The 17,126-nt window shown below is 40.1% G+C and overlaps 1 protein-coding gene across 1 annotated transcript in view; it reads right to left on the minus strand.

Annotated features, from left to right (window-relative positions):
• Positions 1 to 14,181: 14,181 nt before the first annotated feature.
• Positions 14,182 to 17,126, minus strand: part of LOC111974376 (kinase suppressor of Ras 2-like) — a 95,444-nt gene continuing 92,499 nt past the window's right edge. The window contains 3 exon segments of the mRNA XM_070446839.1: positions 14,182 to 14,365; positions 14,368 to 14,410; positions 15,325 to 15,454. Of these exon segments, the coding sequence (XP_070302940.1) occupies positions 14,265 to 14,365; positions 14,368 to 14,410; positions 15,325 to 15,454 (274 nt within the window). The 3' untranslated portion in view covers positions 14,182 to 14,264.

A 17,126-nucleotide genomic window follows, 5' to 3' on the forward strand; every position in this document is an offset into this window, starting at 1 on the left:
CTTCTCCCATTAGCTCTCCAAACCCTACAGGAATGACTAAGGTGAAAAAGTCCCATCAGCTAGACTAGAGGTATGTTTAAAACAACAACTACACTGGTGGGGAATATCAATAAGCTGTTTTAATGCTCTTATGGGGACACATCCAAGCCCTGTCTAGTAACGGTTTAGTTTGTGCATAATTATCTAATTCATTCAATGGAAACCGCTTAATTTTGTCAGTTCAGCCAATTGTCGTTCAGCCAATTATATCACTTTATTAAAGAGTTTGCAGATTCCTAAGTTAGCAGACCTTGTAATAGAGTTGGTTACGTGGAGTCACTTTTGTTAAAAGTTTAGTTTGTATGTCGGGTCTTTGCTTTTCAACAACAACCTGCTTAAGATCACATTCTCTCTGTGCTTCTGTGCCACAGAACAACAACAAACAAGCCAAAAAGAAAAGCGCATTAAAACCAAATTTCACACAAAGGTCCCCTTCAGAAATCTTGCTCCATTCAATAATTATTTTGACCAAACCATCCAGTAAGACATTAACAATTCCTGAAGCAGATAACTGGGGAAAAAAGAGTGGGTGACTCTTATGGATGTACCGTATTTATGGATATGTATGTGTCGTATGTTCCTCTCAATGACAGCTCAGTAGCTAATAACAAAGTAATATCAATTGGTAATGTGCAGTACTCTATATGGGGTTGACAATGTCGGAGTTGATTGGTCAAATTATTTGAATTCCATTTCGTTCCATTTTTTATCTGTAGGCTGATGCCAGTTTCTCTAGAGATAAGTTAGATCAAGCTCAAACTGTGTGATGTAGTAGGGAGTTGTAGTTTCCAACAGGCCAATATTCAACATTGTTTAGTGCAGAAAATGTGGTAATCAAATACAATGACCATAATCCATTGCGCGCCTACTTGTCCGGTCTGTGTCGAGCAGACACGGAGAGGGAGAGAAAAGAGAAGAACCTGCGATCGAGATGGATAGAGAGCAGTTGCTTCGCGTGGTATCTCTTCCTGAAAATACATGATCTAAGTGATTTATAGTTGGCATTCAGCAGTCATAAAAGTATGCCTTATTTACTTTGAAGAACTACTAAAATAGTGTTTTTGTCAGACAGCATAAGCAGCAGCTTTTTAGAGATGAGATGATGACATGGAATGAAATAATAAAGTCCTCAAATAAAACAAGTGTAATTTACACAACAAATTAGAAATCGAAAACCTTATTTTTTTCATAATCGAACCGAAACAGAATCGACCTCAAAAAGCACTAATCGCTCAGCACTACTGGTGGATGTTGGCACACTGAAGTGAAGGGGAGAAGAGAAGTTGCTCATTCTGTCAAAAAACAAGCGTGATGGGGGAAGAAGAAAACATAGTATAACGTTATTTATTGAAATTTCATGGAAAGTGTAAGGACCGAATGAACTCATCCATAAGACTATCTTCATGGTTATTATACTGGAACACAAACACCAGTTGTGATATGAGTTATTGGCTTGTTTTCACCAAAGTACTTCCAAGCTGTTGAAGGAGTTGGACAGGGTAAATAGCTATATGCTGAAATGGAGTCAATTTTATGAACATGTCCATATTTAAATAAATAAAAACTCTGTCTTAGTGGATCTTGGATGTGATGAGGATGACGTAAAGTATCTGGAGGTAAGTGAATGGGATGCAATATGTCACTTTTAAGAATTAGCCACAAAGCTGGAAAACTGTGAATATGGAGGTGTTGTGTTTACAGATTAATGAACACTGTTGCAAATGACAAATGTGCAAATGAGATGGATGTGAAAATTAGATGTACCTGTATGGAATGAATGAATAATGGACTCCAAAGATTTTAGATGTCGTTTTGGGAAAAAGTTTTAGGCATACTGTAGAGCGGAAAAAGGCCTCTCTGTTGATCTGTTCTGTAGACTGTATGTAGTCTGTCTGTCTTCTCTTCTCAACCCCTCTGGCAGTGTAAGGTCAAGGGTCAGGGGTCGTAACCCCCACAGGTTCCCATCAGGTGATGGCTAGAGAGAGTGTGTGTTTGGGGTGAGGGCCAAGGCAGAGGGGGTCGAAGCAGAGGCTTAGGGGGTTGGGAAAGGTAGGGGCATGTAAGGCCGAGGCGGGGGGTAGAGTAGGCTGAGAGAGGAGGTGGGCAAGTGAGGCTAAAGCAAGAGGATGGGGAAAGCTGATTGAGCTGTGGGTGGAGGGGTTTGCGGGGAACGGGGAGAGTTGAGAAGAGGGGATAGGGGGTTGCGCAAGTGATGGAGCAGAAGCAAGCTGAAGGAGCTGGGGACAAGCTTCACCACGCAAAGACACAGTCCCATGGTTACTTCTGTTACAGCCTGGAGCAGAAGAAGGAAAGTAAGGAAAAACAAGAAACAACATTAAGTCAGTTAGTGGTCTTCCTTAAACCTTTAAACCTTGCAACGCCCTGAGGAACACCAAGATAGCGAGACGAAATAGAGAAAATTAGATCCAAACACCCACAGAAACACACACACTGACACACACTAACGTACAAACACGAATTCCCACTTGGACTACATGACAGGGGCATAATTTAAAATTTAGAAAACGAGACGTTTGATAAATTATCTAAATCTGGAAGGGATATTTTGTTTATATATTTATTTACAGTATCTATTTATGATCATCCAACTATTTATTTTGCACCTTCAACTCCCTGATACTAGCTGAGCAGATCTATACAGCAGCATGACATTGTTTGGCATCAGAACTACAATAGGCCTTCGCTATTCTGAGAGGCTCACTGGTACAGTATTCATTTAGCTGGCAGATGGACCAACATGGGGACTGCTGCAGGGAAGGAAAGGGTCACATCACATCCTGCCTGCTCTCTTTTCTTTTATGTAAGGTTTATTTTGGGCTTCTACAGTATGAACTGACGTGTGTCTGCATTGTGGCTGTCAGTGAGGGAACCAGAACTACCCTTTGGGTATCTGTCCAGTCCCAGGGGATTTCTCTCTTATTTGGCCACTAGATTCTTAATCCAAATAATATCCCAAAATAATCCAAAAAGGTTGTGAGCAATGCACAATGTTGTATGGCTGAAAAGATTTGTGGGGTTAGGAATGTGGAAAAATGTAATGTAGTTGTCACGACTTCCACCGAAGTTGGTCCCTCTCCTTGTTCGGGCGGTGTTCGGCGGTCGACGTCACCGATCTTCTAGCCATCACTGATCCATTTTTCATTTTCCATTGGTTTTGTCTTGTCTTCCTTCACACCTGGTTCCAATCCCATCAATTACATGTTGTGTATTTAACCCTCTGTTTCCCATCATGTCCTTGTCGGAGATTGTGTAATATGTATTGGTGCGCGACGGGTTCTTGTACCCACCCATCTTGTAATTTTGGTTTTGGAGTTTTGTTAAGTCTATTTAACGACTCCTTTTATACCAAGTTCGATTCTCCTGCTCCTGACTTCCCTGCCACCTACACACACACGCTATTACAGTAGTCAATCAAGGGCGACTAAAAGTCTTGGCATGAACTTCAGTTGTTGGCTCTCTTGGAGAAGAGGAGGAGGTCGCTAGATGGTTGAGATGTAACTTTACAGGTGTTTCTTTGCTGTAGAGGAGCATGTGTGACAGCCAGAGGGCAATCTGACACCTTAGAGCATGAATTAATGCAAGCTCTGGTCCAAAACACCTGAAGGAAGAAGGAAGAATTTTCAGGAAATCTTTACGATTGTTTTCAGGGTATACGCCTCTCTATTTCTCTTTTTCTCTCTGTCCTCTCTCTCTTTCAATCTTTCTCCCTCTCTTCTTTCTCCCCCCTCTCTAGCTCCCTGGCTTCTCAAACTAAGCTGCACGCCTAATGAACTACATTTCCAGTGAAGTACGGCATGTCGGTGTGTTTGGAGGAATAAAGCCCACACACTTTGGAGGCTGTGAAACTACCGCTAGCTCTCAGACAGCTCATTTGTTGCACCAAATTGGCAGTTTCTAAAGCTACTGCATGTGCTTCATTGTTTTGATACAATCTTAAAGCTATAGGTTTCATTAACTTTGCAGTTGCTCCAATCTATCTTACAAGATTTTGCTTCATTGCGTTTCAGTTACTCCAGTCCGTAAAGGTATAACTTTCATTGCTCTCTCTTAGTGAGATTATGCAAGACCTTGGATCATGTTTGGGTCTTACATACTTTACCTATACCTATTGGTATAGAAACCATACTGAAGCCATTGGTACAACAGGGACAGCATTTAGAAATAAGGTCTCTTTACCTGCAGCTTGTGTTGCTCTGTGTTCAGCTCTCTCTATGACAACTTTACAATGGACGAAGCAAAATATACATGATGGGGGAGAGAGAAGATGGTCATGGACAGATCCAAAGGTTCCAACGAAACATCATGCGAAACATTAGGAAAAACAACACCAAAGAAACATACATTTCATTCAAGTGGGGTTTAGGTTTTAGTCTAGTCTACAGGTTTTTAGTGTATATCATTTTTGTTATTCCCAGATTTTTGGCATGAAAGAACAATATACTCCTGATGAACCTGCAAATGGAATCTTCATCACCAGGGCATGACATCGTCACTAATGACGGCATTCTAGAATCTATGGGATAATTGCTCCGCCAGATCTTCCTCGTTTAGAGGGGATTTACCGGGAAATGATGTACATGTGTTTGACGTACAGAACAGGAGAAAAGTAATCAAGCTCATTTGGGCTAATTGTGTGAGGATCAGGATATGATGAGTTAATTATTATTCCCGTTAGAGGTGGAGAACCCAGGATCCGGTGGTGTTACTGGTATTTCCTAATTTACCATCTCTCCACCCTTCTCTCTCCACCTCTCCACACACCCCGCCTAACCCCCATCTCCCCACACACTCAATAAGGCAGATGATCTCCTAGCAGCAACAAAAAACAACTATTTTGAGTACGTAGACAGCTATTTCTTTGCCTCAAAAGACTTGACTACACCATCATTGAGAAAGATATCTCCAGAATTGATGTGAATTTTACACCTGAATGGGGGTGGTCAGAAGTAGTGGAGTGGGAGGTAGAGATGGAAGACAGGAGGTAGAGATGGAAGACAGGAGGTAGAGATGGAAGAAGGGAATGTGTGGAGGACCCAGTGCTCCCACCCACCCATCCACCTCCCCCTTCCGTCTCTCAGTCTTCCCTCTCTCCTCTCCCCACACTCTTAGAAAAAAACTAAAATGGTTATTTGGCTGTCCCCATAGGAGAACCCTGTGAAGAACCCTTTTTGGTTCCAGGTAGAACCCTTTACACAAAGGGTAGAACCCTTTACACAAAGGCGTTGTGACTTTCCCTCACAGAGGCAGGGCTTTAGACAAGATAACCTGAAGTCTCAGTGGGAATGCGCTATTTGAACAATTATGCGACATCACAGCATCGTATGAGTTTTCCCTGAACTATGGTCTTGAACCATTCCTTCTCTTGGGGCAGGCAGGAATGTGTGGCCAAAAAATACATCAAAATACAACGGGAAGAGCCAATGAGGAGAATGATCCATTCTACGTGAATTCTGGGATATGTAAAGGAGGACCCTGGCACAGTCAACCTTCCAGGTCCCTACAGACCTAATACACTATTGCTGCCAATTTGCTAAAAGGACATGTATATATATATTTTTTCATTAATCCACTGTTGATACAGTCCCAAAATGTTTTGCAATGTCAGCAATCAAGTTTTCAAGATGTTGCAAAATGCAATTACAGTATATCTCACTAACCTCATTTACACACATAGCTTAGGTGTTATGTCCATAAAAAAACATGGATGATAGGCTTGCCATTTTGAAGCTTGTTACTGTTTAAATACTGGGAAGGACTATTGATGGGTTGTTGGTTGAGATTGATGCCATTGAAGTCCATTGCATTTGATGCGACTCAAACTTTTCCTGATTGATACCTTTAATCCAGATGTGTGTTTAACTGCTTCAGTTATCTTTTTTAATAGATTTTATAGACCTTTTAATGTCAGTTGATTTGATGTTAGAAACGGACTTTTGGTCCAGTTTAAATAAAGATCTTTGGGTGTGTTAAAAGTTTTCAAAGTAAAAAGTGCAAACAAGGGAAAAAGGAGAGGGTAAGATAATAAGATGAGTAAAAAACGAACAAAAAACATCCAAAATGAAAACATATTTTTATTGTCATACATTTTTCGTTGAGGATGAGAGCAAATAAAAAGCTTCTGATGAATCTACCGGTCACTAAGCCATGGACCGTAAGGCATCGGTAAATACAAGCTTTTGGAGCTATACTCTACAATACAAGGACTGAATCAGAAAAGAAACACAGCATCAATGCTTATGTAATATAGGAAGGTATACGGAGAAAAATACATCTGAATTAATAAAAAAATAAGACAAAATCACAACACAATTCATAAAGTAAGCCAACAATCATGTACACCAAAACTGCTGATTTCACATGGAATATTGGTACCACTTCATAATAACTACACATAATAAAGCATTTCTAATGGTTGGTAAATAGTTTATTTATCATGTATTAATCATTACTCCAGTCATAAGATGTTTAATATAGGTCCTTACAAACCATTTACTAATTATTAGTTACGTATTTTGTGTGACCTTCTCTAACGTGTGGGCTATTTAAACTTTATAAATACTTTACCAATGTTCTGAGTGACCAGTGTAATTTCTCACAAAAAGATGGACATGCCATTGGAGGACATTCCAGCAGAACCTGATCCTCCTTAAGGTCTCAAAATAGCCTAGAACATATCAATGGTAAAAGAATAAGCACACAACACAGGATGTTAAAGGAAATATATTGAACATTTTATTCACAAAAGCAACTGTTGCAAGGACTTAATGAAGAGTTAATGAGCTAATGTTGTCAACCTTGCGAACACAAACTAATCATAAAACAGGGAGATGTAGCCTACAAACAACAGCTGGCTTGACCGAACAGTTTTTCTCTAGTGGATTTTTATTCCTCCATTACTACTGATATGTGATTGCGGTAGAAATGTTACATGTATGATTTGCAAGTAGAAATTTGCAAGTAGAAATGCTTCCAGTGCTTTAAATTTTTTTGTGGATTATTATGAATTTTTTAGCGTTCTTTTCCTCCCCAATTTTCGATCTTGTCTCATCGCTGCTACTCCCCAACGGGCTTGGGAGAGGTGGAGTCATGCGGCCTCCGAAGCATATCCCGCCTAACCGCACTCCTTATCCCCCGCCAGCTTAACCCGGAAGCCAGCCGCACCAATGTGTCTGAGGAAACACTGTTCACAAGGAGTCGCTACAGCGCGATGAGCCAAGTAAAGCCCCACCCGCAGTGGTGTAACGTACTTAAATAAAATTACTTGAAAGTACTACTTAAGTAGTTTTTTTTCTTTACTATTTATATATTTTTTTACAACTTTTACTTTTACTTCACTACATTCTTTCTTGAACTGCACTGTTGTGTTAAGGGCTTGTAAATAAACATTTCACGGTAAGGTCTACACTTGTTGTATTCGGCGCATGTGAAAAATAAAGTTTGATTTGATTTGATTCCTGAAGAAAATTATGTACTATTTACTCCATACAATTTCCTTGACACCCAAAAATACTTGTTACATTTTAAATGCTTAGTAGGACAGGAAAAGTGTCTAATTCACGCACTTATCAAGAGAATATCCCTGGTCATCTCTATGGCCTCTGATCTAGCGGACTCACTAAACACATGCTTTGTTTGTAAATTATGTCTGTGTTGGAGCGTGCCCCTGGCTATCCGTACATTTAAGAAACAAGAAAATGGTGCCGTCTGGTTTGCTTAATATAAGGAATTTGAAATGATTTATTCTTTTACTTTGACACTTAAGTATATTTTATCAATTACATTTACTTTTGATACTTAAGTATATTTAAAACCAAATACTTTTAGACTTTTACTCAAGTAGGATTTTACTGTGTGACTTTCACTTTTACTTGAGTCAATTTCTATTAAGGTATTTTTACTTTTACTCAAGTATGACAATTGGGTACTTTTACACCACTGCCCACCGGCCAAAACCTCCCCTAACCCGGATGACTCTGGGCCAATTGTGGCCATCCTATGGGACTCCAGGCCACAGCCGGGTGTAGCATAGCCCGGGAATGAACCCGGGTCTGTAGACAGCTGTGCCACTCAGGAGGCAGTGCTTTCGCCTTTGAACCGCACTATTTTCACACATGGCTTCTGATGAATCTACCCGTCACTAAGCCATGGACCATAAAGCATCGATAAATACAAGCTGTTGGAGCTATACTCTACAATACAAGGACTGAATCAGAAAAGAAACACAGCATCAATGATTACGTAATATAAGAAGGTATATGGAGAAAAATACATCTGAATGAACAAAAAATAAGACAAAATCACAACAACACAATTCATAAAGTAAGCCAAAAATCCTGTACACCAAAACTGCTTTAGTTAGTTCACATGGAATATTGGTACCACTTTAGAATATCTCCACATAATAAAGCATTTCTAATGGTTGGTAAATAGTTTATTCATCATTTATTAATCATTACTCCAGTCATAAGATGTTTAATATAGGTCCTTACAAACCGTTTACTGATCATTAGTTAAGTATTTTGTGTGACCTTGTCAAAAGTGTGGGCTATTTATACTTTATAAATACTTTACAAATATTCTGAGTGACCAGTGTAATTTCTCACAAAAAGATGGACATGCCATTGGAGGACATTCCAGCAGTACCTGATCCTCCTTAAGGTCTCAAAATAGCCTAGAACATATCAATGGTAAAAGAATAAGCACACAACAGGATGTTAAAGGAAATATATTGAACATTTTATACACAAAAGCAACTGTTGCAAGGACTTAACGAAGAGTTAATGAGCTAATGTTGTCAACCTTGCGAACACAAACTAATCATACAACAGGGAGATGTAGCCTACAAACAACAGCTGGCCTGACCGAACAGTTTTTCTCTAGTGGATTTTTATTCCTCCATTACTACTGATATGTGATTGCGGTAGAAATGTTACATGTATGATTTGCAAGTATAAATGCTTCCGGGGTTTTAGTGATTATAACAAAAAAATACCCCGCTTTTCCTCCACAATTTTCAATCTTGTCTCATCGCTGCTACTCCCCAACGGCTCGGAAGAGGCGAAAGTGCAGTCATGAGTTCTCCGAAACATAAACCGCCTAACCGCGCTCCTTAACACCCTCCATCTGAACCCGGAAGCCAGCCACACCAATGTGTCGGAGGAAAACCTGGTCAAGTGGCGACCGGGGTCAGCCCGCAGGCACCTGGCACGCCACAAGGAGTTGCTAGAGCGCGATGAGACAAGTAAAGCCCCACCCGCAGTGGTGTAACGTACTTAAGTAAAACTACTTGAAAGTACTACTTAAGTCGTTTTTTTGGGACAACTTTTACTTTTACTTCACTATATTCTTTCTTGAACTGCACTGTTGGTTAAGGGCTTGTAAGTAAGCATTTCACAGTAAGGTCTACACTTGTATTCGGCGCATGTGACAAATACAGTTTGATTTGATTTGATTCCTAAAGAAAATGATGTACTTTTTACTCCAAACTATTTCCTTGACACCCAAAAGTACTTGTTACAGTTTGAATGCTTAGTAGGACAAGAAAATGGTCTAATTCACGCATTTATCAAGAGGACATCCCTGGTCATCTCTATGGCCTCTAATCTAGCGGACTCACTAAACACATGCTTTGTTTGTAAATGATGTCTGTGTTGGAGCGTGCCCCTGGCTATATGGACATTTAAAAAACAAGAAAATGGTGCCGTCTGGTTTGCTTAATATAAGGAATTTGAAATTATTTATACTTTTACTTTTGATAATTAAGTATATTTTAGCAATTACATTTACTTTTGATACTTCAGTATATTTAAAAACAAATACTTTCAGACTTTTACTTAAGTATGATTTTACTGTGTGACTTTCACTTTTATTTGAGTCAATTTCTATTAAGGTATTTTTACATCAGGGCAGTGGCGGATTTAGGTATAGGCGACATGGGCAGCCACACAGGGTGGCATCTTGCCGGAGGCGGCACGGGTCGCCCACACACAAAAATTCGGATTGGTGACATTTGCGAGATCGGTTTTCTATTGCTCATTTGCACGTCACGTCACGTCAATGATATCATGTCACTGTGTGGGACTGTGGGTCAATTAACCTTGTCGGAGTGGGCGCACTGATTCTAGTTTGTGAGCTAGGCAGGCTACTTACTGCCTGGGAAGGTCTCCCACTCAGAAGTACGAGATGGGGAGGGGTGCGGGTGCAGGTTGACCTCAGATCTCCCCACTGGAAGCCCGAGGTGGGGGAACAAGAGCGGGGGAATCTTTTAAATAGCGCACATCTAACTTTGTACACTACTAATGCAATTAGTAAAATCACTCTATGAAATGCTACCAAATAAACCACAATTCATTCATAATACTGTGAATATATAGTTTCACAGCCATATTGTTGCATTCTTTTCTGGTTTGTGCGAAATCGTTAAGAATAATATAAAACCAGTCTGCACACCACCAAGGTGAATTGGTTTAGTCTTGACTCTTGGTTGACAGTGTTGGGGGATGGGTAATGTATTGATGCTCGAGTGCCAAATCAACACAAATTTGTTTATATTTATCTTTGTTACTTCTTTTTGATATTTATGAGTCTTATTTGTCTATATATTTGTATATTTATATAATCTCAAATGTTATGATTATTTATTTGTGTTGTTCCAAATGTCTGAATAAAAACTACAGTTAGTGCAGAATGGTGCTTTTTTTGGTTTGTTGGCGGGGGGCGCTGAAGCCCAGGGAGGCCAGGGAGCCATACAAGCTAGAACCGCCACTGCATCAAGGGTATGACAATTGGGTACTCCCGGGAATGAACCCGGGCCTGTAGTAATGCCTCTAGCACTGCGATGCAGTGCCTTAGACAGCTGCGACACTCGGGAGGCAGTGCTTTAGCCTTTTAACTGCACTATTTTCACACATGGCTTCGTCTGGCGGCACATTTACTGGACCTTTAAAGGTAGTAAGGTAATGGGATAGTTAAGACAAATAATGTATACAGATATTTGCAAACAGTCTATTGACTAATCTTAATCTCTCGTAGACAGGTCCTGCACTGAGGAATCTGTGACAACGGGATGGAATGTGTAGGATAACGAGCAGCAGTAGTTCTCCCAATTTCTGACCAAATTACATGCGATTTTAGTTCTGGGTTAACCGAGATTAGACTTCTCTAAGGAGTGACTGAAATCCACACTTTGGTTTTGGTAGAAAAGTCACGGCCAAGAAACGCTTATGTTAGCACTTTCGGACTAAAGACATTATTTTACTCTGAAGTTCCACATCACACTATTACAACAGTGTGACTGTTTTGGAATAACATGTCCAATATATTTTCTTAACCATCCTCTGTATTGTGTGATTTTTTAACCATTGATGTGTTCTAGGGGACATTTTGAGACCTTAAGGAGCACCAGGTACTGCTGGAATGTCTTTCAATGGCATGTCCATCTTTTTGATGGAAATTACACTAGCCATGCAAAACGTTTATTAAGTATTTATAAAAAAAGACTTAACTAACGATTAGTAAATGCTTATAAGGACCGATATTAAACATATTTTGAATGATCTTATAAATCATTATGAAATACTTTAAAAGTTGTTTATAAATGTGTGAATAAATAGGTTAATAACATTTACAAATGTGGAAGTAATGATTAATACATTATGAATAAATTATGTTAAAATTCCTTATAAATGCATTATTACGTGGAGTTTTTATAAAGTGCTGCCGTAATATTGATTTACAGCAACTGATGATAAAGATTGTAGGTCTATAATCTGTTATGTACACTTGACACTAAATGTTGAATCGTTTTCTGGTCAGATTCTTGTCGAATTGAGCACAATCTGTTATTCCTCTTCACAATAGGCTATTATAATGTATAAATATAATATTACAATCATTCTCTTAAACATCCTTTTTTAACATTTCCTTTTTGCAAAGCCAGCAGTATAACTGTTGTGTCCGTATCGTTTGACGGCCCTATGCTTACAACAGGTAAATCAGAAAATACCCCAGTGATCAGTTGTACAACTGAAATGTGTCTTCTGCATTTAACCCAACCCCTCTGAATCAGAGAGGTGCGGGGGGCTGCCATAATCAACATTCATGTCTTCGGCGCCCGGGGAACAGTGGGTTAACTGCCTTGCTCAGGGGCAGAACGACAGACGTTTACCTTGTCAGCGAGGGGATTCGAGCCAGCGACCTTTCGGTTACTGACCCATTGTTCTAACCACTAGGACACCTGCCTGCCACCCCATAAAGTTTAAGGAGTAACAAGAATAGATCCTTTATAGTCCATTTCATGCACTTAGAAGTTGTAAACAGTACAAATATAAATGACCACGTACAATATCGGAATCCCAGCAAATCCAAAATAGACAGATGTACTCCAAAAAAACAGCAGCAAATTGTTTGTATGCATTTCCAACACTGTCGGAAACTGTATAATATAGTGTAGTAGAAATGGCTTTATACAGGACTGGTTTGTCTGCATCTATATAAGACATGGCTGTACAGACTGCAAAGCAGTTGCTATACAGTTCTTACTGAGACACTTCTTTCCATCCATAATGATATCATTCAGTCTGACTGGGCTCTAGCTAGCTATATTTAAAATATCGTAGTGAAATATATTACACAAATGGCCAGGTCATGGACACAGTCATGTTACTAGAATATACTGTATCATGGTGTCTGTTCAGAAAGTGCTATGTCAATTATAGGGCTGACGAATTCCTGAAGTAAATCGATTGTGTCATAATTAATAGAGGTAAATAGTGAGCTTAGCTAGCTGTACATCTGTGATTACCCTCGTCCACTTTAAAACAATAAAGTAACCACTATACACCTATTTCTCCATGGGCTCAGTAACAGCAATTCTCCAAGGTGTTTAAGCAAGTTCATAGTAGGTACTGTAATGAGATACATTTCAAGTGTCAGCGTTTTCACATTAGAGTGAGAGACTTCTAGTCAGTCAGTGTAGGCCTACTGATTGAACCAACAGCCAAAGGGCACAGTTTGGAAAAAAGGCTGTTGTTTAAACAGCTCACATTCTATTCCCTATCTAGTGCACTACTTTTGACCTTAGTAGCGCACCATGTATGGAACAGGATGCCATTTTTGATGCATGCTCAACAGTGTTCACAGCTGATAATCAAAGCACAGGCCAATTGGAGAACAGTTTCCTACCAAGGTACTGTACCATCATCCAGCCCTACAATTGGCAGGAGTGATCACATTCAATAGTAAATAATGCCTATAAGATAAAGCTTTGAGACAAACGTAGAAAACACAAACATGTAGACATTCACACATGAGAGACCATGAGATAACCAGGGTCAAACACATGAGAGACCATGAGGTAACCAGGGTCAAACACATGAGAGACCATGAGGTAACCAGGGTCAAACACATGAGAGACCATGAGYTAACCAGGGTCAAACACATGAGAGACCATGAGGTAACCAGGGTCAAACACATGAGAGACCATGAGGTAACCAGGGTCAAACACATGACAGAGACAGTTGACATACAAGGGAAATGGCAAGACAATGACTTAAAAATGTACATTTCACAATTCGTAAAATAATGACTTTCATTATGAAAACAATTTCATTCCGAAAAGAAAACACAAAACACACATTTGTTCATAAAAATGCATTTTCCATAGATAATTAAGTGATTCATGACACAAAAAAACATGACATTGAGAAAAAGACATTCCAAAATAAATAAGCTAACAAACAAACTGAACAGGTCATTCGAGTAATCAGATAAAACATATATTCCATGTGATTAAACAATAAACCAAAAATGTGATTTCAGAGGATGTTGAGAAGTCTAGATTCAGGGGGTCTTGGTCAACTGCACCTATTCTTACACACACACACACACACACACACACACACACACACACACACACACACACACACACACACACACACACACACACAACCAAAAAAAACACACAACCACACACACACACCACACACACACACACACACACACACACACACACACACACACACACACACACACACACACACACACACACACACACACACACACACACACTCCATGAGGATACATACTGTAGTCTAGACAGTTTTACTCATTGATTGTATTTGGATTCAGTGCACTCTAAGGGGATGTTGTGGTTTTGTGAGTGGTAGGTGTCGTAGTAGTAAAATTGCTGTTGTTTAGCGTCTATCTCATTTGACATACTCAGCTGACTTCCAGAAGTGCCCTGGGTGGGAAAGGCGACGGTTCCGTTTTGGCAACTTTTCCAGCAGATCCACCAGCTTGGAGAAGCTGGCCTTTCATCCTGCTCGAACGCCCAGCAAAAGAGCAGGATGTCCTGGAGAGGAGAAAGAGACAGAACAGACTCCCCTTTAGAGACCCAGGTCGATAAGGAAACACTGGAGCGAAAGAGCCACAAGTGTAACTGGACAAATTGATGAATGCCACCAACGTCAGATAACTGTATTCTTTCATTGTGAGAGAACTTCTTGTGTGGAGCTGGTTCAGAAAACACAAATAATAAAACAACAGCCAACAGAAAACTCAAAAACATCCCAGATCGCCTAACAGAGAATTGGTACATGATAATTTAGTCTTATTCTAAGAACATTCCGGAATTAAGATGCTCATTCATGAACACCTGGGAAATAATAAAGCAACACAAACATTGGACACGACACATCCAATCACACACACACACACACACACACACACACACACACACACACACACACACACACACACACACACACACACACACACACACACACACACACACACACACACACACACCACACACACACACCACACCAACCACACACACCACAACGTAACATACACCACATATTACATACACATGGATTTAGTACTGTAGCTATGTAGTAGTGGTGAAGCAGGGGCCTGAGGGCACACAGTGTGTTGTTAAATCTATGAATGTATTGTAATGTTTTTTTAAATTGTATAAACTGCCTTAATTTTGCTGGACCCCAGGAAGAGTAGCTGCTGCTTTGGCAGCAGCTAATGGGGATCCATAATAAATACAAATAAATAAGTATGCAGATCACACATAAAAACAACCAGGTGTGGTGCTTCGCTCTGTGAAGAAAAACAGTCAACAGTGCAGTATTACGAAGAACACCACTCAGCGATAACTCTTTGCCAATAGACATACAATATGTACACCTACAACTACTGAGCGACTTCTACCTGAAGTGTGGTACAACCAGTTTACTGTATATGAGGAACACTCACCGATATCTCTTTGCCCATGCCGATCTGTGTGAGGTTGGGCTTCATCCCACTGCCCACCTGCCAGATGATAACCTCTGCTGGCTGGTTCTTGTAAGGCCACTCACGTGCATGCAACTCGTACCAGATAGTGCTGCAGGGACAGTACAGGGGGGAATCAGTTGGAGCGGATGTATGAAATATCCCATGGTTTACAAAACGGAAATGATGGCATTGTGCATTTAACTTTGTCACAGATAAATCCACATGGTAGCATACCATGTGGGGTGCCGCGTCTCTTCTAAAAAATATATATCCAGCACCTGCTCAGAGAGATTGGATGTATGCATGTAATGTTTTCCTATAATGTTGACATTATTCCAAAAATACTACAACAGATGTTCACACACAAGGGGTATCACACCAAGTTGAATATCTAAACGTGGATTTCTATACTGTATGTCTGTTGTGGTTGTCTGAATCCATTTAAAAGCTCCAGAAGCCCCCACAATGAGTCTGACAGACAGACCACAAGTTAGCTTTTTTTAAAGAAACAACCCTTTAATGCTAAGGAACTAACTTTATATCAAACCTGTTAGATGTAAATGGTCCGATAAACAGTCCATTAACACATAATCATACGTCATCAACATCGTCACAGCATCCTCTCTTAGCATTATGAGCAGCCATTTCTTTCCACTGCCATGTCAACGACCCGGGTTTGAGTAGCATAAAAATAGCATTCGGGGCAAGACAGAAAAACACATGGAGGATTGTTGAATATGTAAAACAGCTTCAGGGGTCACCTCTAGGTAACACTAAGGCACCAACAGACCAGCTGGACAGTGGATGCATCCCAAATGCCACCCTACTCCCTTTATTCCCATAGGGCTCTGGTCTATATAGGGAATAGGGTGCCATTTGGGACTCATCCAGCGTGTGTGAACGCTGCATCCGTCCCCCTCAGACTGATTCAGTGACAGTCCCTCCATATGGGAGGGCATCTGAAAATGCAATTGTGTTAGGAGTCAACAGAGCAGGGTCCAGCCACGCAAATGCATCTGTGACGATCACAGACGAAAAAAAAAAACATAAATGGAAAGGCTGACCTGGAGCATGGAGTGTTATAACTAGGATACCAGAGTTGTTCCTGGTCAGACAGGTGGCCTGGAAAGACTCCTGGGCTTGGTTATTATAACCATTCCATACATGATTTGGGAGGGAAGATGGATTTTTATTTATTTTTATTTAACTTTATTTAACTAGGCAAGTCAGTTAAGAACAAATTCTTATTTACAAAGGCGGCCTTACCAAAAGGCAAAAGGCCTCCTGTGGGGACGGGGGCTGGGATTTAAAAAATATACACTGCTCAAAAAAATAAAGGGAACACTTAAACAACACAATGTAACTCCAAGTCAATCACACTTCTGTGAAATCAAACTGTCCAGGAGCATGCCCAGGCGTTGTAGGGAGGTCATACAGGCACGTGGAGGCCACACAGCACTACTGAGCCTCATTTTGACTTGTTTTAAGGACATTACATCAAAGTTGGATCAGCCTGTAGTGTGGTTTTCCACTTTAATTTTGAGTGTGACTCCAAATCCAGACCTCTATGGGTTGATACATTTTTATTATATTGATCATTTTTGTGTGATTTTGTTGTCAGCACATTCAATTATGTAAAGAAAAAAGTATTAATAAGAATATTTCATTCATTCAGATCTAGGATGTGTTTTTTAGTGTTCCCTTTATTTTTTTGAGCAGTGATATATTAAATATAGGACACAAAACACATCACAACAAGAGAACAACACAACAACTACATA

Source organism: Salvelinus sp. IW2-2015, linkage group LG15 (genome assembly GCF_002910315.2).
Source record: "Salvelinus sp. IW2-2015 linkage group LG15, ASM291031v2, whole genome shotgun sequence".
Taxonomy (NCBI): domain Eukaryota; kingdom Metazoa; phylum Chordata; class Actinopteri; order Salmoniformes; family Salmonidae; genus Salvelinus; species Salvelinus sp. IW2-2015.